Genomic DNA, 25011 nt, shown 5'->3' on the forward strand with positions numbered 1-25011 from the left:
ACAGTTTTAAATCCATATTCTTTGCTTGTGAGTTTAAATCAAAGATGAGAAAAAAACTCTGAACCTATTTGCATGTTCTTAGCTCTTTGTCCCATGGGATTAATTACAAGAGTGGAACTTTTAATGGTTAAGGTGTGATTCATTCCCACTAGGGATAGAACTTTGAAGGAATTCAGTGTTGCTAAGATTTTGTCTATCTGATCTTCAATTTATATTGGGATGAATGACCCAACTTCTTTCTTTCTTAGGAGTAAATGTGGAAAAGGAGTAAATGTGGAAAAATCAAAATATGTATATTATGAAAGAAAAGGAGAATTATTAAAAAATCCATCAAAAATGTTTCCCATTCTACTCCCATTCTGTATCAGGATTAGCAGAAAAAAGAAGCAAAGAAAACTTCAGTTTAACCTGTGAAGTTAGGGTTAGAAATAGAAATAGCAAGAGAAGTAAAACCAAGTAATTTTTTAAAGTAAGTTGTGAAGACTATTAAAAGATTTTTATGAGACTTCACATGATAAATGCAGATAAGTGCTGTATATGTATAAGGGATAATAGAATTAGCCATAAAGTAAAAAATGACCTTATTCATTATTGGAACATTTGATAGTAATTTCTTCATCACAATCAGTCCATTAGTTAGGATACAAAATTTATTCAACAGATTTTTTTAGAAGATATTTATTTTCATGGATTCCTCATTAGTTGAAACCATTCTTAGAATAATTTTGACCAGCAGTTCTCAGTGTCAAAGCCCTAGGTAGTGGAAGTCATTTAGTGAGATGCACCTATTTCCTCCAGCTGGGGATCTGGACTATTTACTGATATGGAGCTACGTCTTATTTCCACTGACTGCTTTTCTTCCTTATATGGAGCTTCTGGCTCTCCATTTATTATGCATTTGTGAACTGAGATTCTCATGAGTGTGCAGGATTTGATCTTATTTGATCACACACACATTTCATGTGCCACATATATCTGATCTCTGATATATGACTGAGATCAAGTTTTTAACACAAATGGACATTGAGAGATAAATTATATCTGTCTTTCCCACCGTGAGAACAGCATTCTGTTCAATAGTCTCCTGATGGCCTTCTTCATCTCAGCGTTTCTCAGGGTGTAGACCATCGGGTTCAGCATTGGGGTGATTACAAAGTAAATGACTGAGACCACCTTATGCAGGGCGAACTGCTTGACAGGCAAAGCATAGATAAAGATGCTGGGTATGAATTGCAAACACATCACAGTGATCTGGGTTCCACAGGTGGACAGAGCCTTGTGCTTCCCTTCCGTGACATGTGTCCTGATCTTGATTAAGATGATGGTGTAAGAAATAAGCAGAATGATGAATAATATAATGATCACTAACCCACTGTTGAAATTCATCTGCATTTCAGCCAAGTGAGTGTTGGTGCAGGCCAGTTTGATAACTTGTGGGACATCACAGTAGAAATTGTCCAGGATGTTTGGACCACAGAACGGTAACTGGAGAAGCAGTCCAGTCCGAATAGCAGAGTGAACCAATCCAACCAGCCATGCCAGTGCCACTATCGTCATGCATACACCCCGGTTCACGATAGTCAAGTACTGCAGTGGTTTATAGATGGCCACGTACCGATCGACCACCGTTCCCACAAGGCAAAACCTCATAGTGCCAGCAAAGAAGTGGAAGAAAAACATCTGAAGGATGCATTCATTGAATGAGATGGTTTTATGCTGTGAGAGGAGAACTGAGAGTAATTTTGGAGTACTGACTGATGATTTGCTGATATCTAGGAAAGCCAAGATGGGCAGCAGGATATACATGGAGGTGTGGAGCTGATAGTCAGAGATCACAGTGGTGATGATAATGAAGTTTCCCAGCCAGGTGTTAATGTAGACTATGAAGAAAGTCACATAAAGGAATGACTGCAGCTCAGGTCTCTGAGTGAGGCCCAAGAGGACAAATTCTGTCACTGGGGTGGTGAAGTTCTTCTTCTCCATTTATTAACCTCAAAATATGCCTGAAGAAGGAACAGTGATAATAATAATTATGATGCAATCCCAGTACATTACTGTTATTAAAATAATATTAACTCCATGTTAACTGATACACTTACTTGGAAATTTTCTTTGTTTACCAAATTCCAGACTGTGTACTCTGCCCCAATGGTGAGTACCCCTGCATCAGCAGAACTTCTGAGCTCCACCAGTGGTCATCTCCAATGTGGGGTCTTTGGGAGTGAACAGGAGCAACCTACACACTCAAAATGCCCCCTGCTAACAACTGTCTCCATTCATCTTCCTGAAGCCCTGATAGTGCACAGCTCACATTGGCCACAGATTCCTCATGTGGCCTAGAGGCTCAGGGTTGGGAAGAAGGTGTATTTGCAAAGTGGGCATACTCATAGACCAGGGGTTCTCATCAGGGGTGTCTGTCACGTTCTGGGGTGCCATCCAGACCAGTGAGGTTTGTGTCAGCCCTCCCCATAACCCTGGGTGCCTTACAATGCTTTGGTGTTGTAGCTCCCAACCTGGGACTCTCACAACCGGCTTACCAGCTTGTCGGTGTCACCTCCTCAGTGTCTATGTAGAGCTGCAGTGCTGGACCAGCAGCTCTGACCTCAGCAGCCTGTCAACAGCATACCAATCACACCCTGGCTTCCACCAGCCTTGATTACTACTTGCAGGTAACCCCAGCATTCTCCCAGTCCTGAATTTTACCAAAAACCTGTGTTCTGCACTGTCCTGCCCCTCTTCTGCACAGTTCAGATATTAAAGGTTCATTGCTTCTATACAGAGTCAATATAAAATAGTTTTGCTAGTTTAACTGGAGTTACCAAACAGTTCAGTTGAAACATAGCATTGGATTAGTTTAGATTACAAAATGAAACCAATTTATAAAAAAAAGAAGACAGGACTTTTAGTGAATTCAAGTATAAGACACAAAGTTAGAAATGGTGATCAGCAAATAAAAATGCGAACATGCAGGTAAAAGTCTAAAGATTTATTTAGCAAATTTTGGTTCAAAGCTTTGCTCAAGTTGGCCTTTCTCACACACTGTCTTCCAGCAAGATGGCGACTGATTCTTATGTGGTCAGGATCTCTCCCAGAGGCCCAAAAGTGTTGGCGTTTTTAGGTGAAAGAAAGAGAGAGGCAGATAGTTTGGGGTTCTCTACCCCATCAGAGGTACTGAATTCCTCTATCCTGCCTTAACAAAACAATGGTCTTTGACCCCTTAGAGTGGCTACATAAAGAAAAGGAATTAAGTCTGATTGGCTTTAGCAGGAATAGCTTTTGCTCAAGATTTCTGAAAAAATCACGTCTCTGTATTTTGGTACACATGCATTCTAGTGCTAAGCTTCAGACATCTCCATTGAAAAACTATGAACACTTAAAGATTTTCAGGTATTCATCTACAATGAAATATTCAAAGCTGCCATGGTATTATGGACACTCAACTCACACTAGTATTTTTGAAAATCCCGAGAGCTGAAAATATCAGCCAGCCCTAAATAAATATCTCATTCTTAAATGACAGTGCTCTGTGCTGGGAGGAGAGAGGGAGGAAGGCTTTATGAGTAAATCACTGGCTGTGAATTCTAGGGAGTTGGGTTCAATTTCTGTCCTACCATGGACACATTCTGGGGCCTTCCATAACACATATCACTTCTCAGTCTAGGATCATCAAAGCGGAATAAGAGAATTAGGTGCAGGGAATCTCACTTAGGTTTCATAAGCAGATGTGGGCACTTCCCTTGGCTTTATCTGGTTTAACTTCCAAGCTCCAGCCAGCCCCAGAGAAAATGGCTTTCAGATCACAGCAGCATAGAGCTGTTGCCTAAGGAGAAGCCTTGTCAGACAGAGTTAGTCTTACGAAGGTGTCAGATAGTTTTGGTAGTAAAGGCTCAGTGGGCTGATGTACTCCTAAATCACTTAGACTTCTCTAATACTCAAGCCTACATTTGAAAAGCCTCCCACCCACCTCTTCCCCCCTTCAGTAACAAAGCCTATGGCTAATTGTACTTTGTAGGTTATTTACAAAAACAGTCACTGCCTCGTGCAATCTGCTGTGCCGGTGGTATCAGATCCGGCTGCCTCTTAATGCTTAAGGATGACCAGGGGAAGTCACATTTCAAAGCTGACCATTGCTCTCCGAATAGGCAGGGGAAGGAAATCATATTCCAAAGAAGAGAAAGCCCCAGAAATCTTCCCCTTATACATATCTGACCCATGCACTGAGACTGGCACTAACATCAAAGACTCTCTGAAATCCTCCTGAGCTTGAGCCGGGCCTGATCAAGAAGATGCCAAGGGTCAATAACTCTCACAGTTACAAATTTGCACCTTATTTTCAGTCTGAATTTGTCTAGCTTCAACTTTCAGACACTTAATCATGTAAGACCTTTTTCAGCTACATTGAAGAGCCCATTATTAAATATTTGTTCCCTGTATAGACACTTACGTAGCCTGTAATCAAGTCACCCCTTATCCTTCTCTTTCTTAAACTGAATGGACTGAGCTCGTTGGGTTTATCACTAAGAGATACATTTTCCAATCCTTTAATCATTCTAGTGGCTCTCCTCTGAACCCTCTCCACATTTTTTAACATCTTCCCTCAACTGTGGCACTAAAACTGGACTCTCTATTCCAGCAGAGGTTGCATAAGTGCTTTAGATTCCCCTGTTTATCCATCCAAGGATCATTTTTGTTTTGGCCAGAGTGTCACCTTAGGCTCTTATGTTCTGCTCATTATACACCATGATCCCCTAATCCTTTTCAGAGTCCTTGCTTCCCAGGATAGACTCCCCCACCCTTTAAGAGCCACCTGCATTCTTTGTGTATACATTTACATTTTGCCTGTGCTAAAATGCATATTTGCTTGTGCACAGTTTACCAAACAATCCATTTGAGGACCTTAGGGCTGGATTCACAATGGGACTTTGGCTTTCAGACAATTAAAAAAACTCCTTGGGATTCACAATGCCTGAGTTCAGTGCCCAAGCTCCCTAACAAATGGGAAGAGGTTGGTGTCTAAGAAAGGGATTCACAAAAGCCAGCATGCTGAAGGGCTCACTGCCTGTGTTTACGATGGGAGATGGCACAGAAAGGGGTGAGTGCTCTACCCCACCCTTCTCACAGAGCTTGGAGCCTAACTCTGGGCTACAGAATCCACAGCCAGGACCTCTCCACTGGAGCTAGGCATCTACAACATTTTTTGGCAAGACATGCCAGAGGGGAAGGCAGCAGCACCCATCAGCTTATAGTATTTAGCCCAGGGTTTAGGGCTCTCACGTGGGCTGTGGGAGACCCCTGTTAAAGTCCTTTCTCCCCTGGCATATTGCACCACCCCACTTCCTCTGATTTGATTATGAATGGGCCCCTGTTCAGTAGTTGAGCTCTGAGCTCAGCTGCTGGGAGGAGAGCCGTTCCTCCACCCATCTTCCTCTGCTTTGTGAGACACACTGGGGTTGAGGCATTGACCTGCCTGGAGGTGCCCAGTGGAGTAAACTTAGGTTCCTGGGGAACTTTTACAGCAGAAATCTAAGTGCCGAGTGAGTTTAGATGCCCACGGGGCAGCTAAGCATGATTTGTGAATACAAGTGGCAGATAAGCAGGGTTTGTGAATATGAGTGGCAGAAAATGATGGACTTTGGCACCAAAAATAGCCATGAGGCACCTCTGGTCCACTGTGAATCTAAGTGGGGGGCTGTGAATGCCAGCAGCACCGAGATGTTGGACTTAGACTCTGAGAGTAGCAGTGAGGCACCTGTGTTTTTTCTTAGTCCAGCCCTTAGTGTGAATCTGGGCTGTTTTCGTGGGCTCCAAGGCTGAGATTCTTAAAGGAACCCAGAAGAGTTAGGTGCCAAATTCCACCTTCAGTTCTGATGCGGGTTTACTTTGACCACTCCAGTCCACAGCTGCTGGAGAGCCACAGAACCTGGACTATACTAAGAGAAAGAAATAACGAAACCCATGGTGGGAATCTCACTATGGTTTTATCCATCAATCTGGGCACTTCCCTGGGGTTTGTTTCCCAGCTCTAACCTGCCCTGGAGATCTGAGCTCCACAGATTATCTGCTGTGGGAGAACCTAGGGACACAGCTAATCACAGGAAGGTTTCCGAGGATCATAGCAAGAATTTCAGGGTTGCTGAGAGCGGGTTTGGGCCTCGGTGAAGAAGAATGGGTCTGTGGGCTATTATCCTCCAAACTCTTTGTCTCTGACAGCCCCACCAATAGCTGTAATAACCCTTTCAAACAGAAAACAGTACAAGTGCTCAGTGTGATGGCCCCAACCAGAGCTCTCCTTCCTTCTCACTATGGGCTCTGAGCATCCCCCTATCTGGCAGTAACAATGCCTATCCCTAATATCACATTGCACAGTTTAGGAATCAAGAGTCAATACCTCCCATAACCTGCCGTGTGCATGGTCTCATAGCCAGTTGCCTCCAAATAAGCAAGAAAGGCTGGGGAAGTTACATCTCAGAGTTGATCATTGCTGTGCTGAGAGGCTGGGGAAGTGGACCTGGTTCCAAAAATGAGACAGCCCCCCTCATGCTATAATCCCCACTCTGAACCTTAGCGTCCAAAAGATGGGGTACCAGCATGAATTCCTCTAAGCTCAATTACCAGCTTAGTACTTCTAGCGCTGCCACCAACCTGGAATTCCAGTGCCTGGTACACTCCGGTCCCCCCCAAAACCTTGCCCGGGGACCCCCAAGACCCAGTCCCTCTGGATCTTAACACAAGGAAAGTAAACCCTTTCCCTCACCGTTGCCTCTCCCAGGCTTCCCCTCCCTGGGTTACCCTGGAAGATCACTGTGATTCAAACTCCTTGAATCTTAAAACAGAGAGGAAAATTCACCTTCCCCCTTCCTTCTCTCCCCCTCTCCCAGACTCTTCCTGAGAGAGAAAGTAATCCTAACACAGAAAGAAAATTAACCTTTCTCTCTTTCTTCCCTCCTTTCTCCCCACCAATTCCCTGGTGGATCCAGACCCAGTCCCCTGGGGTCTCACCAGAATGAAAAAACAATCAGGTTCTTAAATAAGAAAAGCTTTTAATTAAAGAAAGAAAAAACCAGTAAAAATTATCTTTGTAAATTTAAGATGGAATATGTTACAGGGTCTTTCAGCTATAGACACTGGGAATACCCTCCCAGCCTAAGTATACAAGTACAAAGTAAAATCCTTTCAGCAAAATACAAATTTGAACTCCTTCCAACCAAATACACATTTGCAAATAAAGAAAACAAACATAAGCCTAACTCGCCTTATCACCTAGTACTTACTATTTTGAATCTATAAGAACCTGTATCAGGGAGATTTGAGAGAAACCTTGTTGCACGTCTGGTCACTCTCAGAACCCAGAGAGAACAACCACCAAAATCTAACAGCACACACAAAAACTTCCCTCCCTCAAGGTTTGAAAGTATCCTATCCCCTGATTGGTCCTTTGGTCAAGTGACAGCCAGGTTCACTGAACTTGTTAACCCTTTACAGTCAATATAGACATGAAGCACTCCTGTTCTATTAACCCTTAACTATCTGTTTATGACAGCCCCAGAAATCTTCCTCTTATATAATAGCTGATACATGAGGTAAGGCTGGCTCTAGGATGAAAGAGTCTCTGAAATATCCCTCTGCTTTCCTGGCAGGATTAGGGGACCTGACTCTTTGGAAATTTAGGGAGTCTGCCACAAGCAGAATCTTTAAGAAATCCCTGGAGTGGTTCGGTTCGGTTACATGTTTATTTTAGCCGCCCAAACTCAGCCTGCTCTGGAGTTCCCCTGCCGGGCAAGGTGGACACAAGAGAAGTATTTGGGGTGTAGAGAAAGAAATGGACATTTGAGTGCCTCAGTCTGAGGGAATTCCAGTAAGTTTTATTGCTGGCACTGGGAGAGAAATGTGATCCAGGGTTAGAGCAGAAGGAAAGGAGTCAATCCTTCTGGGTCCTAGGCTAGTTCCAGAAGGGCATGGAGTTAAGCTCCTTGGGCCTGAGATGGTCTTTTTGTTCTGTGTTTGTGCAGCACCTTGCACAATGGAGTCCTGGCCCAGGACTGGGGCTCATAGGCACTAAATCACCAACACAATAAAACAACAACAAAAATCATGAGTGGCTATTAAAGGAAAAATATTCAGATTCATCAGACTCCTTTGACATCCCACCTTCTGCTCACTGAGGACAGCTTCTAGGTTCTATTGTACAACGTTCTGAAATGTGCTTGTAAAATGACTTAATCCGGGCCATTTGGACACTTCATCAGTTTACAAATTAAACTTTAATTCCCTACCTGCGTTTCTGTGAGCTCAGCCTGGGACCTGAGCGTGAAGCTGTGTCTCAACTTCTTTGTCATCATCACCAGCAACAAACGCTCTATAGGCAATACCAAGCTTTAAGCTGTGCAGCCCCCTCTCCTTCACACTCTGCTTACATGTACCCCTGTGCAGCCCCATCTCCTTCACACCCTGCTGTCATGTACCCCTGTGCACTGCTGCTACTTTCTGTCATTTCGCAAAGGAATCATTGATGAAAAATCTGTTCACAACTCTGTTGCCAATATACCAGCCAGGAATAGCCACCAGTCAGTTTCCCAGATCTGTGTTGACTTTGAAGGGCCGACAGGAGTAACAGTATTTACAATTTATTTATTTATATTTGTTGCTGAAAATCTGACTCGGCTACACATGGTTAGTAGATCTGTGTGTTGAGTAAGAAGAGGCCATTTTTACTGAATCACTTTTCCAAGCTTTCAACTATTAAAAATATAGAATTATTCAGGAATAAAAACATTTATTATAATTATTTTTGAAATATTTCAAAAACATTTTAATATTTAAGTTTATAAAAAGAACCGTTTTTTCAATGTTTGAAAATTTTCATGAAGATTTTAACTGAAAATGTTCAGGTTTTGGTATTTCAATCTTATTAATTATTACTATTAGTAGTAGTATTAATATTAGTTTGTTTTCCTTATAAAAAGAGCTGAACATAGGGAAACAGGGGTAGCATTGGAGGAAACACAAAAAATGTGGTTTTCCCCAGTTTTTTGTTGTCAGTTGAAAAAAAATTGCACAATTTCTGAAAATACTTTTGCATATTTTTAACTTTAATTAAAATGCGGTTTTTCAAAGAAAAAATAATCCCTCAAAAAGTTTGACCAGCTAAACACATTTTATGAGAGAAAGACAAGGTAGGTGATATCTTTTATTGGGCCAGATAATATTGATGGATGGGGCAAGTTTTCAAGTTCATCAACCTTTCCTCTGCTTCTGGTAGACAGGGTCTGAATAGGACCAAATCTGGTAGGTGTCCTCTAAGCAGACCTACCAGACTGGGCCCCGCATGAACACTGTGCAGGTGAATACTTATCTTCTCTGGTTTGTGGATCACTCCAAACACCTAGAAGGAGATGGTATTGCTTATGCTCAAAGTCAGAAACTTAGGTGATGAGAGAACTGTTACCCTGGATGTTTAAGCATTGAGTGATTAAGATATAATCTAAAAATTAATAAATAAATACATTCGGTAAATGGAAACATTTTAGTTTGATAATTTTCATAGTTTCACAGAGTTTAAGGCCATAAGGGGGCATTCGATCATCTCTTCTGACCTTGTGTGTATCACAGGCCATTTAACTTCACTCAGTTACCCGCATCTTGAGGCCCAAAGACTTTAGTTAAACTAAAGCATTTCAGTCCTCAGCAGACTACACTCTCTCCACAGGCAAAGACTGGAAGAGACAGAGATGCCACCAGTGTCCAAGGCAGGGAACTGATCAGCTGAGGCATGGCCAGTGGGTCCCACTAGGCAATGCACCCCATGCTCCAGAGGAAAGTTTTGCTTTGATTTTGACCTTTTTAATTATTTTCACCCTTTCTTTAGTATAAATTAACTGAGATATCAAAATGAAAAAAAACATTTCAAGCTGGAAAATGTCAGAACAGGATATTTCAGCCATTTTTGTGCCTTTAACAAATAAATATTAAACCAGAAGATTCATCGAACCCAACCCTTTCCTGAGAAAGGTTTTTGTTTTGATGAAATGGCATTTTCTGACCAACAAAACCTTTAGATAGAAAATGTTCAAGAAGTTCTCCTGAAGAGCTCATAAATCCATTGACCTGGGGAACTCATTGCCACAAGGTATCACTGAGAGAAAGAGCTCAGTAGGGTGAGATATTGGCATGGATTGCAAGAATCTTCAAGGTTACATTAGATAAGAGAATGAATTAAACTGCTATGGTGCAGGTCTCCAACCAGCCACTAACTCACAGGGAACCTCTCTTATTATCCCTCCAAGACTCACTTCCCTGAGCAGGGCTGTTCCATGATCCTTTGGAAAGAGGCACACTTAGTCACATAAAGCTCTGCTGACTCGCAGGGCTGGGTCAAGACACTCCAGGGCCATGCATGGGACTCTGCCCCCTTGACGCTTTGCCCACGTGGAGTGTCAGTGGTGGGTGGGATGGTGGCATGGGACCCCTGCTCTCTCCCGGAAGAGATGGTGGGTAACTCTCCCCCACCCTTGGGATCAGCAAGGTGCCCGGAGACAAGCAGGGAGCAATTGTGGTCTCCCCAGTCCTTAAGTCCCAGCCAGAGTGTATCTGCTTGGGTGATAGGGTCAGGACTGCTGTGCTCTTCCCCTCCCCCTGCACACTGAGCCCCCTGATGGGGTGGGGTTGTTGGAGTCCTCAGAGAAGTAGGTCTGGGAGTTCAAACCCCATAGAGATGTGTGGGGCAGTTCCCATCTACTAGAGCCACTGTCTCAGGCTCTCTGCAGAATCAGGCAGTCAATGCTGCAGCTGCTGCACTGGGGGGAGATCTCCCCACTCTCCAATCTTTGCTCCAGGCTGTGGGTGGTGCATGATCTGGGGCTGGCCCCAGTCAGACCTAGGTCACGGGTCTCTGGCAATTCCTATGTTCCTGTGGAAAACAAGGAAAGTCTTTAAAAAAATAACTGGACAAATATTTCATCCAGATCTGTGAAAATTCATTAAAACCTCAAACAAAACTGAATCATGGATCAGTTCTAAATAAATGACTCTATGAGTTGTTCTTCCCATATAAGTTAATATCCCTCAGATTAATTGTTTTGGTAAACTGAGGCACAGAGAGTTGAGGTAATATAGTGCATAGTCAGGCTTAGATCACATGAGCTCCCGGTGTGTTGACCTCCTTTCTCTAGTCACTGCTGACTGCTGTACGTGCTATCAAGTGAGATTGCGATTCTTAAGGGAATCTTGGAGTTAGAAGCCCAAGATGTACATATGTTACTCCATTAGGCTCTTTTGCAATTCCATGATGTCATTTTCTGGAATTGCAGAGAAGCCCAGGCCTTGGAAATCAACAAAATAGATGCAGAGCCAGGATTACAAAGGGCCTTAGACGCCTAAAGAAGCTGATAAGTGCCTACTGGGATTTACAATAGCACCAACAGTTTAGGCACCCAACTCCCATTGAATGCCCATGGGATTTAGGCACTTAGCTCACATAGGAGCATTGATAAATGCCAGTCAGTGCCTGTCTCCATCTAATTAGATGCCTAAATCCATTTGTAATTCTGATCTACAGATGACACAGAAGCTGGGCTGGAATCAAGGAACCCTGGAGAAGATCGTAGGCCCTGTGATAGGCAGGGGATCAGATTAGAGTATAACAAGTACCCTTTTGGCTTTATCACCAAGGCATCTATGCACTTGCCGCTGGGCCTTTGCTGCTGAGCTGTGCGGGGCTCCAGGGAGTGAGTCCTGCTAGCCTTTAGAAAATAGAAGTGAATAAATCACCTTCCTGCAGTCTCAGTCCTTTAATACCAGTACAAATCAAAGCCAGGTACACACATCTCGCCTGCAGAAAGCAACAGATGAGAGTCTAGTTTAGTCACAGAGTGAGGGATGAAAGGATGCTCAGATACCTTGGCCTTTAGCGTCTAGGTGGTATATAGATAGATATTGACCAAAGAGTCCTGGTGCTGGATGACAGAATGCGTCATATGTTGGGGAAAAAATCCACAAAGATCAGCACAGTAAGTTTGTTATTTCAATTAAATATGTTTGGGGATCAACATACAGGGGAAAATTAAGATGGTAAATATGAATTACAATATGAACTCGTTAAGACTTTACTCTCAGTTTAATCAATTATCTACTGCTGATAGGAATTTTTCCGCCTCTCAGGAAAAGGTTGACTTTTCACTAAAAACGCAAAATCTATTTTTTTTTTAATTTTTGCCAAATGAAAACTTTCTAGTGAAAACTGGATTTTTTTTAATCAAACCAAAAATGTTTGGTTTTTTTGGTTTTCACATTTTTTACACAATAAACCCAAAATGTTTGAGAAAAGCAGAAAGAGTCTGAGATTTGTTGTTGTTTGGAAAAAACAATCTCCATTATAAAAGACAGCTAAAAATTTCCAAGCCTACTTAAACTTTAAATAAATTGGGGAACATTAATATTCTCTGATAAAGTATTAATTTCAAGTCCATTTATTCTATTGCATCTGTGTGATTTCTCTTTCAAAGGGATAGTTGCAAGAAGGTAACAACTGAATAACTGGTAAAGTTGATAGTGCAGAGACTGTGTTTTATACAGACTAGCCCCTTTTAACCCTGAGCTGGAGCTGAACCAAGCAACCAAACCCTGTCTATCCTGACCCCGTTCAAGGACATACGGGAGCTCACTGGAAGTAGAACCCTGAACTCCTGGCCTAGCTTCACACTGCTGCTGGCTGAGTATATATGGTGTAAATGAGTGTGCAGAACTTATACGTAACAAGACACGGGGCCATGTTTCCAAAGGTATTTCGGCACCTAGTGGGATTTTCAGAAGCACCTAGGAGCTCACAACTCGTTAATTTCAAAGGGTGTCGAGGGCCTAGATGTTTTGAGAATCCCACTCGGTGCCTCAATGCCTTTGAAAATCTGCCCTCAGCCCCTTTCCAAAAGCCCTTACTGTCCTAGCAGACACAGCAGAGAAGGAGGTGGGGAACAGAGGCAGAAAGAGGGGAAATGACTTGTCCAAGGTCACACAGCAGGTCACTGGCAGAGACAAGAACAGAGCCCCGGTGTCCTGACAGCCACTGCACCGCACTGCACAGAGTAAATGATACAACATAGCAATGATGGAGGGATGCAGGCAGAAGTGCAGCTGGGAGTTGTTGCCATAAATCAGTTTGGAAGCAGGCAGCCGGCCGTCTAAGCACAGAGCTTGAGGTAGAAGCATTACAGATGAGCTGCTACTTACGATGCTGGAGGAGTCTATGTCAATTGCCCTGCAAAGTGGGAATCAGGCTGTGTTGGCATTTCAATCTATTAATTTCTTGACCAAACTGTGAGCTTGGTGATGGTCACAATAGAGGTACCATCTTTGAAAAAACTGTTGGGTTTGGAGTGTGCCTTGTTCCATTCTTCACACTGTATTTTATCAAACCACACCTTGGGCCAAATCCTCAGATGGAGTAAAGCGACAAAGATCCATTAACTTTAAAGGAGCTGATCCAATTTACATTCGTGCGATAATAGACTGATTAATTGTCAGGGGCAAGGAGCACTAACAATACCTAATCATTGCAAGTGACGAGTTCTGTGTACCTTTGACATTCATATAATGAGGTATTAGGGTAAGAAGAAACAGGGTCATTCTCTCTATCACCCTAATGCTGATCATTGTCCTTCTCATTGCCTCCACAGCCATCATACGATGTACTGAGGAAGAAAATGTCCAACCAAACCGCTGTAACCGAGTTCCTTCTCCTGAGATTCTCTGACAATCAGGAACTTCAGATTTTACACTTTGTGGTGTTTCTAGTGCTTTACCTGATATCCCTGCTGGGGAACCTTCTCATTATCACAGCCATAGCCCTCCACCGCAACCTTCACACCCCCATGTACTTCTTCCTCATGAATCTGTCCATCCTGGATCTTGGTTCCATCTCTGTCACCATCCCCAAATCCATGGCCAATTCCCTCATGAACACCAAATGGATTTCTTATTTTGGATGTGTTGCCCAAGTCTTTCTCTTTGCCTTCTTTGCTTCAGCAGATTATGCCATACTGACCGTTATGACGTATGATCGATACATCGCCATCTGCCAACCACTGTACTATGAGACTGTGATGAACAGGAGAGCTTGTGTCCAAATGGCAGTCAGTGCCTGGATCAGTGTTATTCTTTACTCTGCAATGCACACTGGAAACACATTTGCAATATCCTTTTGTGGCGGCAAGATGGTGGATCAGTTCTTCTGTGAAATCCCCCAGCTCCTCAAACTTGCCTGCTCTGGTTCAGACCTCAGTGAACTTGGGTTTCTCATTTTTAGTTTATTCTTATGGTTAAGCTGCTTTGTTTTCATAATTGTGTCATATGTTCAGATCTTCACCACAGTGGTGAGAATCCCCTCTGAGCAGGGCTGACATAAAGCCTTCTCCACCTGCTTTCCTCACCTCATTGTGGTCTCCTTGTTCCTTTGTACTGCCATTTTTGCATACCTGAAACTGATCTCCAGCTCTCCATCAGTTCAGAATCTCTTGGTGGCTGTTCTCTATTCTGTGTTGCCACCAATGATTAATCCGATCATCTACAGCATGAGGAACAAGGAGCTAAAAGGTGCACTGAATAAACTGATAGGTTGGAGATTATTTACTGGGAATTAAATGTCCATATTTATCTTTTGATCATGATTTCATTCTGTGTTTCTTTAGAAATATAATTATCTGACAATATTATTGTCTCCATGAGAACATAACATGCTATCTCTTCATGCAGAATTGGGTATTTATCCTAGTAAAAATCCAGACAAACTTGAGCGAAGAGAAAAAAAGAGTTATTATACATTTACATAAAAGTAAATGAGAACATTATCTATCTATCTATCTATCTATCTATCTATCTATCTATCTATCTATCTATCTAGTGTTTATATACTGTTACCCATCACCATGCTATATGAGCACCTTGCACATAATATCAGTAGCCATAGCAAAAGTCCTTAGTGGGGTCTCTTGCTCTTCTTACTTTGAGAGATAAGAAGTCAGACTGAGGTATCAATGCACATGTTCTTTGTTTCTCTATTTTTTAATTTATTTTTCTTTAGCTGGTTGGTTGGTGGTTTGATTTGTTTCTTTTTTCCAGGTGGTTTTGGAGGTGGAATGGCCCAGGGACACAGTGAGTATTTGGTTCCACAGGAGTGCCCATATATCATCTTGTTGATGGTTTTTTTCTGAGCGCACTGAAGGCTCGCTCCCCACAATGATACAAGGGTGCAAAAGAGATTTCTGCATGGTTGAATTCCTGCTTAAATTTTTATGTTTATATTGTTGGGGTATTATTGTATTATTAATGATGTGTTGGAGAACAAAGAACCTCAGAGAGGCATGTTTTTATCGCTTTAACTTAAACAATTATTTTAAAGCTGTGTCATTGGTGCTGTGGTGGAAAGGCTGTTCTGAAAAGAAAAGTTTTCCAGTGTTTCCTAAAGAAATATGGCTAGGGATAATGAGGCCAAAACTGCATCCCATTCAAGTTACTGAGGTCTAGCCATGACTTCAAAGAAATCAGGTTTTGGCCAATAGCCAGTACACACAAGGATCCAGATTTGAGTGACAGCACCCTGGAAAAAGTGGGGGTGACAGAGATGTAAGGGTCACATTTTCCAACTCAGCTAGACCAGCACCAATGCAGAGTAGATCCACCGACATCACCACTATAATACTGATGATATTCTGGCCCAAGTCTCTGGGCTACACTCAGTAGTAATATAAACACTGGGGTAAGTAACTTGTCTGGGGTCATTTTGTTCTAACCTTGGTGTAAGTGGAAAAGTGCCATCACATGCACTGATTTGGTGTTCCATATGCCATCCAGTATATATGTAATAGCATGTGATTAGATAGACAGACAGACCAGACAGGCCCATAAGAACAGCCATACTGGGTCAGACCAAAGGTCCATCAAGCCCAGTATCCTGTCCTCTGACATTGGCCAATGGCAGGTGCCCCAAAGGGAATGAACAGACAGGTTATCATCAAGTCATCCACGCCCTGTCACCCAATCCCAGTTTCTGGCAAACAGAGGCTAGGGACACCATTCCTGCCCATCCTGCCTAATAGCAATTGATGGACCTACCTTCCATTAACCTATCTAGCTCCCTTTTGAACCCTGTTATAGAATTGGCCTTCACAACACTGTCTGGCAAGGAGTTCCAGAGATTGACAGTGCATTGCATGAAAAAATACTTTCTTGTGTTTGTTTTAAACCTGCTACCTATTAATTTCATTTGGTGGCCCCTTGTTCTTGTATTATGAGAAGGAGTAAATAACACTTTCTTATTTACTTTCTCTATACCACTCATGATTTTATAGACCTCTATCATATCTCTCCTCAGTCATCTCTTTTCCAAGCTGAAAAGTCCCAGTCTTATTAATCTCTACTCAAACGGAAGCTGTTCTATACCTTTAATCATTTTTGTTGCCCTTTTCTGAACCTTTTCCAATTCCAATATATCTTTTTTGAGATTGGGTGACCACATCTGCATGCAGAATTCAAGGTGTGGGTGTACCATGGAATTATATAGAGGCAATATGATATTTTCTATCTTTTTATCTATCCCTTTCTTGATGATTCCCAACATTCTCTTGGCTTTTTTGACTGCTGCTGCACATTGAGTGGATGATTTCAGAGAACTATTCACAATGACTCCAAGATCTCTTTCTTGAGTGGTTAAAACTAATTTAGACCCAATCGTTGTATGTATATACTTAGGATTATGTTTTCCAAAGAATTCGTTTGCATTTATCAACATGAAATTTCATCTGCCATTTTGTTGCCTAGTCACTCAGTTTTGTGAAATCCTTTTGTAGCTCTTCACAGTCTGCCAGAGACTTAACTATCTTGAGTAGTTTTGTATCATCTGTAAATTTTGCCAGCTCACTGTTTACCCCTTTTTCCAAATCGTTTATGAATATGTTATATAGGACTGGGCCCAGTACAGATCCCTGGGGGACACCACTATTTACCTCTCTCCATTCTGAAAACTGATCGTTAATTTCTACCCTTTGTTTCCTATCTTTTAACCAGTTACCAATCCATGAGAGAACTTTCCCTCTTAACTTATGACTGCTTATTTTGCTTAAGAGCCTTTGGTGAGGGACCTTGTCAAAGGCTTTCTGAAAATCCAAATACACTATATCCACTGGATCTCCTTTGTCTGCATGCTTGTTGACCCCTTCAAAGAATTCTAGTAGATTGGTGAGGCATGATTTCCCTTTACAAAACATATTGACTGTTTCCCAACAAATTTTGTTCATCTATGTGTTCAACAATTTTGTTCTTTATGATAGTTTCAACCAATTTGCCCAGTAATGAAGTGAGGGTTACCTGCCTGTAGTTGTCAGGGTCATCTCTGGAACCCTTTTTAAAAATTGGTGCTACATTAGCTATCCTCCAGTCATTTGGTACAGAAGCTGATTTAAATGATAGGTTACAAACGAGAGTTAGAAGTCCTGCAATTTCACATTTGAGTTCCTTCAGAACTCTTGGGTGAATACCATCAGGTCCTGCAGATACATTACTGTTTAGTTTATCAATTTGTTCCAAAACCTCCTCTAATGACACCTCAATTTGGGACAGTTCCTCAGATCTGTCACCCAAAAAGAAAGGCTCAGGTTTGGGAATCTCCCTCACATTCCCTAGGACCTTTCCCTGTCCTAACACACAACCTCCTTTGTCATAAAGATGGATTTTTATTTGATTGTGAATTATGTTAGCTAACTAGCTAGATAGATACGTAGATAGATAATTTATGAACATTAATGTGTATCTTTTCCTGTTAATGATTGTCTATGTCCAGAGCATGATTGTCCTATAAGTAGTCCTTATTAAATGTTAATTAGTAAAGATTTTTATGACTATATCTTACACCATCGCTCATGTTCAAACAACTTATCAAAAGTACTCGTTGTCTGAACTTTTAGCAGTTTTGACTGGATACATTTTTAATATGATCTCTTTCGCTTCTCTGAATAAATGAAAGTATCACACTTGGGATCCTTAAAAATCAAGGAGTCAGTCCTCAGCAGGTATACATGGTTCTAGCTCCACTGAAGTCAATAGAAATCTGAGAATTTACATCATTTCCTGGACACCACGGTGCAAATAAGTGATGGTCACATTAACACCACCGTATATCGAAAACCTACCCACCGCTATGCCTACCTTCATGCCTCCAGCTTCCATCCCAGGCACATCACATGATCCATTGTCTACAGCCAAGCACTGAGGTACAATCGCATTTGCTCTAACCCCTCAGACAGAGACCAATACCTACAAAATCTCCTCCAAGCATTCTCAAAACTACAATACCAGCATGAGGAAATAAAGAAACAGATCAACAGAGCCAGATGTGTACCCAGAAGCCTCCTACTGCAAGACAAACCCAAGGAAGAAACCAACAGGAGTCCACTGGCCATCACATACAGTCCCCAGCTAAAACCCCTCCAACGCATCATCAGGGATCTACAACCCATCCTGGACAATGGTCCCACACTTTCACAGGCCTTGGGTGGCAGGCCAGTCCTCCCCCACAGGCAACCTGCCAACCTGAAACATATTCTCACCAGTAACTGCACACCGCACCATAGTATCTCTAGCTCAGGAACCAATCCATGCAACAAACCTTGATGCCAACTCTGCCAACATATCTACACCAGCGACACCATCACAGGACCTAACCAGATCAGCCATATCATAACCGGTTCATTCACCAGCACGTACACCAATGTAATCTATGCCATCATATGCCAGCAATGCCCCTCTGCTATGTACATCGGCCAAACTGGACAGTCGCTAAGGAAAAGGATAAACGGACACAAATCAGATATTAGGAATGGCAATATACAAAAACCTGTAGGAGAACACTTCAACCTCCCTGGCCACACTATAGCAGACCTTAAGGTAGCCATCCTGCAGCAAAAAAACTTCAGGACCAGACTTCAAAGAGAAACTGCTGAGCTTCAGTTCACCTGCAAATTTGACACTATCAGCTCAGGATTAAACAAAGACTGTGAATGGCTTGCCAACTACAAAACCAGTTTCTCCTCCCTTGGTTTTCACACCTCAACTGCTAGAACAGGGCCTCATCCTCCCTGATCGAACTAACCTCATTATCTCTAGCCTGCCTGCATATATACACCTGCCCCTGGACATTTCCACTAAATGCATCTGACGAAGTGGGTATTCACCCACGAAAGCTCATGCTCCAAAACGTCTGTTAGTCTATAAGGTGCCACAGGATTCTTTGCTGCTTTTACATCAGCTGAGGATCTGCACTGAACAAAACTCACTTCCTTTGAATATTCTGTACAAAGGTCCTGATTCCACAAACCGCCTCAGCACATTCTTAACATTAAACACATGAGTAGGCCCACTGAAGATTTAAAGATAAAGCCATGTTTAAATCCCTGTTGTATATGGGTTAGGATTATGGATAGAACTTAAGGCTAATACCAAACAGGTGTCAGACTCTGACATTTCCGCAGTTTCTCTCCTTTCTCAGTCAAACAAAGGCCTACAATTGATGCATTGAAATTATTCTCCCCTTCTGGAGTCTGGAGTATTAATGTAAAATAACAAGTTAATCTCAAAGCCAGAATCTCTGGACCTTCTTCTCCAGACTCACTAGTCCATAATGTCCGTTCATCACCAACTTCTCCTCCTGGACGAGCCTGCTCACCAGCATGCTCATCCCCAAGATATTGACCAATATGGTGAATTTCCTTCTCTAGCTGCCATGCTCAGGCCTACTTCCTCTTCGTGTGGGCTCCATGGAGTTTTTCATCCTTGCTGTCATGTCCTTTGACCACTCTGCGATTATCAGATACCCACTTGCAATATGCCACCATTGAGAATCACTCATGTCTCCCTCTTGCTGGTGGCTGTCTTAATGGACATGGGGGTTCCGGGCCTTGATTCTGCCCACTCTCTGGGTGGCTTGACTTCCATATTGTGGTCTCAATCTCACTGACCATTTTTTTCTGCTACCTGGTGCCACTCTCAAGCTCTCCTGCTTAAACACAGCCCTCTCCCGGACAGTCCAAATACATTAAGTCAGTTATTCCTTGAAGGGAATAATATATTAGCTTATTATTTTAAATAGTTATGCAGACACTTCAATTTAAACAAACTGGATTAGATAAAACAATAAAATAAATTTATTAACTACAAAGAGATAGATTTGAAGTGAGTACCAGTAATGAAGTATAAAAGAAATGGATACAAGAAAAATAAAGATAATATGCTGCCTAACTTAACAAACTTTATTACATTCAAAGCAAAGTTTTCTCCTCACATGCTTCCAGCAGTTTGACTGACCAAACCCCTTAAGTCAGGGTCCGTCCTCCAGAGTCCAACAACAGCTTCCTTTATTTCCTTAGATGCAGTGAATGCTATGGACAGGGAGAGAGAGAGAGAGAGAGAGCAGTGTCTTGGGGTGTCTGACCCTTTTTTTAATAGTTCTGTTCCCTTTTTGAGAAGCATTTCCATCCAAGAACAAGGCAACAGGCAGTCTTTGTGGAAGGGAACTCCATGTTGTTTCTTTGCTAAAATGTAGAATTTTGCCCCTGTCCCCTTTTCTGCCAAAGCATGGCCACTTAGCAGATAATGGCCCATCAACCTTGTTGACACCTGGCTGAGGCCTCGGCTTATTCTTTGTCTTTGAGGAACTGGTTTGTCCACTCCTGAGGCTTATATAGAAAACATACTTTAAGTCATGAGCTCATCTTTTGTTTATAACTTCACATATAACGCTGCTACATCCATTTTGCCATGATATTACTGGTCAACAAACTATGAGTTTTTAAATGATACCTCTTCTATGCTTGTAATTTTTCAGTTTTTCTTTAAAAAAAATGAAATATGAAAAAAGAAACATTTTGCCTGAAAATTTAATTTAATAGTTTTTGGCAATTTTCAGACTAAAATGTTCAGTTTTAGAAAAAGTCAAAATTTTCAAAAAGAACAAATATTTTCAACCACCTCGGTTTTAACCCCTACCTCTTTACTATATTTATCCTCCACCCACCCCTATAAGGCAGGGCCGTGCTGTTATACCCATGTTATAGATGGGAACTGAGGTCCAGAGAGTGATGTGCCCAAGATAACACAGGAAATTTGTGGCAAAGCAGGGAAATGAGCTGGGTCTCCGAGATTCCAGGTTAGCATCTGAATGAATGGACTATCCTTCCTCAGTCATTGCAACATGACTAAAGGACTGGGTCAGTACACCTGAGCTCTGTTCTTCTGAGCAGCTGTGTGACCTCAGACCAGTCATTTCCCCTCTTTGTGCAATCTGGAAAATGTGACTGATGATACTGACCCTGCTTGACAAATCACTTTGAGACAGACATCTAAATTTTACTGTTGTCTACATGTACATTGGGACCAGACAGAGAGCACAGAAGAATACTTGAAGAGTAAAGTTGGGTGGGAAATGGGTTTCCTGTAGGGCAAGACTTGTCAAGATTTTGAGAGAGACAAGGTAGGTGAGGTAACATCTTTTATTGGAGCAATTTCTGCTGGTGGAAGGCATAAGCTTTCACACTTCTCAGACCTCTCTTCCTGGGGTCTTAGAGAAGAGAACCAGAGTGTCCAAGCTAAACACAAGAGAGGATATATTGTTACACTAATGAGATCACACATGTTGTAGGAGACCACTTAAAATGAAGTGGATAATTAACATGAAGTAGGTGATTAACACTGCAGAGTAGGCATCATGGATGCGGACTCCAAAGGAGCTACAGCCAATTTACACATGCTGGGCAACTAATATGAATTACAGATTTTCAAAATGTCATGCAGAGTTGCATCTGCAGCCCAATGAGCCTTTTAGTTTAGTGCTGTTTGCAGTAAGAGAAAAAACAACGTAAATGTTGAGAAAGAAAGAAAGAAAGAAAGAAAGAAAGAAAGAAAGAAAGAAAGAAAGAAAGAAAGAAAGAAAGAAAGAAAGAAAGAAAGAAAAAGATTCTGGGCCATTCATCCCAACAGAAGCTGAAGATCAGGTACAGAAAATCTTAGCAACACTGAATTCCTCCAAAGTTCTATCCTGAGTAGAAATGAATGCTCTCCATCGCCATTACAAGTTTCACTTGTAATTAATCCCAAGGGGCAAAGAGCTAAGAAAGTGCAGACAGGTTAGGAACTTTGAATCAGTTTCAGATCAGGTTCACATGAAAAGAATATAGATTTGAATTTCTGTGGTGGGCCAGATCCCCAGCTGGTGTAAACCAGCATATCTCCATTCAAATCACAGGACCAGATTCCCAGCTGGAGTAAATAGTCCCAACTACTCTGAAGTCAATTGAACTGTATAATTTTCCACTGGGTTTGTACCTGGCCCTTAGTTTTTAGTCTTTGCCTCTGAGTACCTTCTAGTAATCTGCTTGAAGCAACTGGGTCAGTCCTGAGCAGCAGGTACATCTGGGCTGCATCCCAGGAGATGCTGATGCAATGCAAGAGACAAAAATATCTCTGTTCTCCCAGAGGTAATTATGTGGGATTAATGAAGGAAGAGGGTATTTTAGGCCAACTGAGGCTCTGGTGCCACTGGGCTCTTAGCTCTTGCAAGTTACATGTCTGTACTATATATTTTATTTCTGAAAACACCTTGGGGGTACCCTTTCAGACTCTGTCCTGCTTGTTTTTAGCCAAGGGTTCTTCTAGGGTTGCTGCCATCATGAGAGATCCAGGGTGGAATGCTGCTTTCACATCTGTGGGGTTACGATCAGCTAGTGCAGGTTGTCAGGGTGATTTGCTCCAGAGGTGAGATCAGAGCTGGGCTCATAGCCCTGGAGACTGGATTCAGCTGTTAAACCCCAGAGCAGGGACATTCTGGGCTGTGACCATATCTGAAGCCTGCACTAGGTGGAATCATCTCTAGAGCTGGAAGGGGCTTTCAGTTCCTGGTCCCATTTAGTCCATCGCCTCTCAGCCAAGCCTACCTGGGAGGGAAGCAGGGAGCCCCATCTGTGGAATAGATCCTGATCTGCTAAAAACTGCAGAGAGAGCCAGCAACTCAGGACATACAGCAAGGGGACAGCAAAGGGCTGCTGGATAACACAGATAGATAGATAGATAGATAGATAGATAGATAGATAGATAGATAGATAGATAGATAGATAGATAGATAGATAGATAATGTCCAAACAATTCTGATGCCTGTGAATCGACCGCATCACAAGCTGAGACAAATTCCAGAAAGACCACCACAGTAAGTTTGGTATTTCAATTACATATTTTGGGCTATTAATATTTAAGAACATAAGTGTGAAATTACAATCTGAACTGTTAAGTCTGGTCTACACTACCATGCTAACTCAATCCAAGATACTCTACTTATGTTACATAAACAATGCAACTTCAGTCAACGTAGCTTAGATCCACTTACCACGGAGTCCACACTATGCTATGTCAAAGGGAGACATTCTCCCCTCGACATATCTTCCACCTCTCATTGAGGTGGATTACCGACGTCGACGGAAAAACGGTCTCCCATTGATGTAGTGTGTCTTCACCAGACCCAGTACATCGATGCAGAGTGAGGGGTGAAAGGGCTCTTACATAGCTGTGTCTTTGGCTTCTAGATACTACAGTGGTAGGGAAATGGAGATAGAAAAATAATGATCAAAGAATCTTGGTGCTGGAAAATCAAATACATCTCAAGTTGGGGAAAAATCCACAGTGAGCAGCACAGTTAATTCACTATTTCAATTAAATATAGTTGTGGTTTAAGATACAGATCAAATGTAAGACACTAAACATAAATTAGCATTTGGACCCTTTAAGGCTTTAGCTATCAGTTAAGTCAGAGAGCTAGAGCCAGTCAGAGAAAAAATCAGTGCAAAACTTTGACTTTGCATCAGATACCCAAAATCAGTAAAAAATCAGGATTTGGCAACCAAACGTATTTGTTTTTAGCAAAATACTAGTGTAAAGTGAAAATGTTAGTTGCTAACAAAAGAAAATTGTGGTTTTCAGTTTAAAAAATTTGTTTCAAATATAGCAGAAATTTTACCTGGACATTTTTAAAAAGAAAAATGGGCAGGAAATCTCCGACCACCCCTAACTGGAAATTGAGCTTTAAACAAAGTTGGGAACCATTATTCTTATATTTAATAATACAGCCATTTCAAACCTGTTTCTTCTGTTGCAACTGTGTTTATTTCTGTTTCAAAGAAATAGTTATGGAAAGGTAAAAAATCAGCACAGCAGCAAAAACAGGATAGCAGCAAAGCCTGCAGATTGTGTTTTGTACACTCTAGCACCTGTAAACTGTAAACTCAGAGTCAGCTTTGTACCAGCCACCTGAAGCCTGTCTATCTCAACCCTGCCCAAAGACACAGAGGAAATGAAGGGGAGAGCATCAAGACCTCCTGCTCTAGCCCCATATCCTCTGTCCCATACTGCTGCCATCTGAACACCAAAGCTATAAACAGGTGCACAGAACATATACATAATAAAACACAGCCCCTCCCTAACCAAGATCATAGTCCTAGTAGACAAGGCAGAGAAAGTGGGGAAGAGGAAACAGAGGCACAGAAAGGGGAAGCGACTTGCCCAAAGTCACCCAGAAGGTCAGTGGCAAAGACAAGAACATAACCCAAGTCTCCTAATTGCCACTGACCTGCACAGCGCAGACATGAAGGTAGAGAGGGAAATGATAAACCATAGCAGTAACAAAGGGATGCTCCTGTCCCATCATTACACAGAGACACAAGTGCAGCAGATATCAGGGGCCACGAATCAATCTGTAAGCAGGTAGCAGGACGTCTCTGCACAGAACTCAGTGTGGAATCATCACAGATGAGCTGGGGCTCAGGCCATTGGGTATGTCTGTGTCGTGTTTCCCTGGGAAGAGGGGATCAGGTTGTGCTGCTGGTTTAGAAGTTTAGTTTCCTGTCCAAGTTGTTAGCCTGCTGTTTGTCCTAAGAAGCAGGGGTGGCTTCAGGCACCAGCACGCCAAGCTCATGCCTGGGGCAGGCAACC

At 42.2% G+C, this 25011-nt stretch overlaps 1 protein-coding gene and 1 pseudogene across 1 annotated transcript; one reads left to right on the forward strand and one right to left on the reverse strand.

The window, feature by feature from the left end:
- Positions 1 to 1035: 1035 nt before the first annotated feature.
- LOC115641093 (olfactory receptor 4D1-like) lies at positions 1036 to 1983 on the reverse strand. The gene has a single exon (XM_030544199.1). The coding sequence runs from the start codon at positions 1981 to 1983 to the stop codon at positions 1036 to 1038; it is 948 nt and encodes a 315-aa protein (XP_030400059.1).
- Positions 1984 to 13694: 11711 nt separating this feature from the next.
- On the forward strand, positions 13695 to 14630 carry LOC115641094 (annotated as a pseudogene).
- Positions 14631 to 25011: the final 10381 nt, after the last annotated feature.

The sequence above is a fragment of the Gopherus evgoodei genome, unplaced genomic scaffold (assembly GCF_007399415.2).
Source record: "Gopherus evgoodei ecotype Sinaloan lineage unplaced genomic scaffold, rGopEvg1_v1.p scaffold_33_arrow_ctg1, whole genome shotgun sequence".
NCBI classification, from domain to species: Eukaryota; Metazoa; Chordata; order Testudines; family Testudinidae; genus Gopherus; species Gopherus evgoodei.

Coding starts and splice junctions, on each gene's coding strand:
- LOC115641093 (XM_030544199.1), bottom strand. CDS start 1,983: ATGGAGAAGAAGAACTTCACCACCCCAGTGACAGAATTTGTCCTCTTG.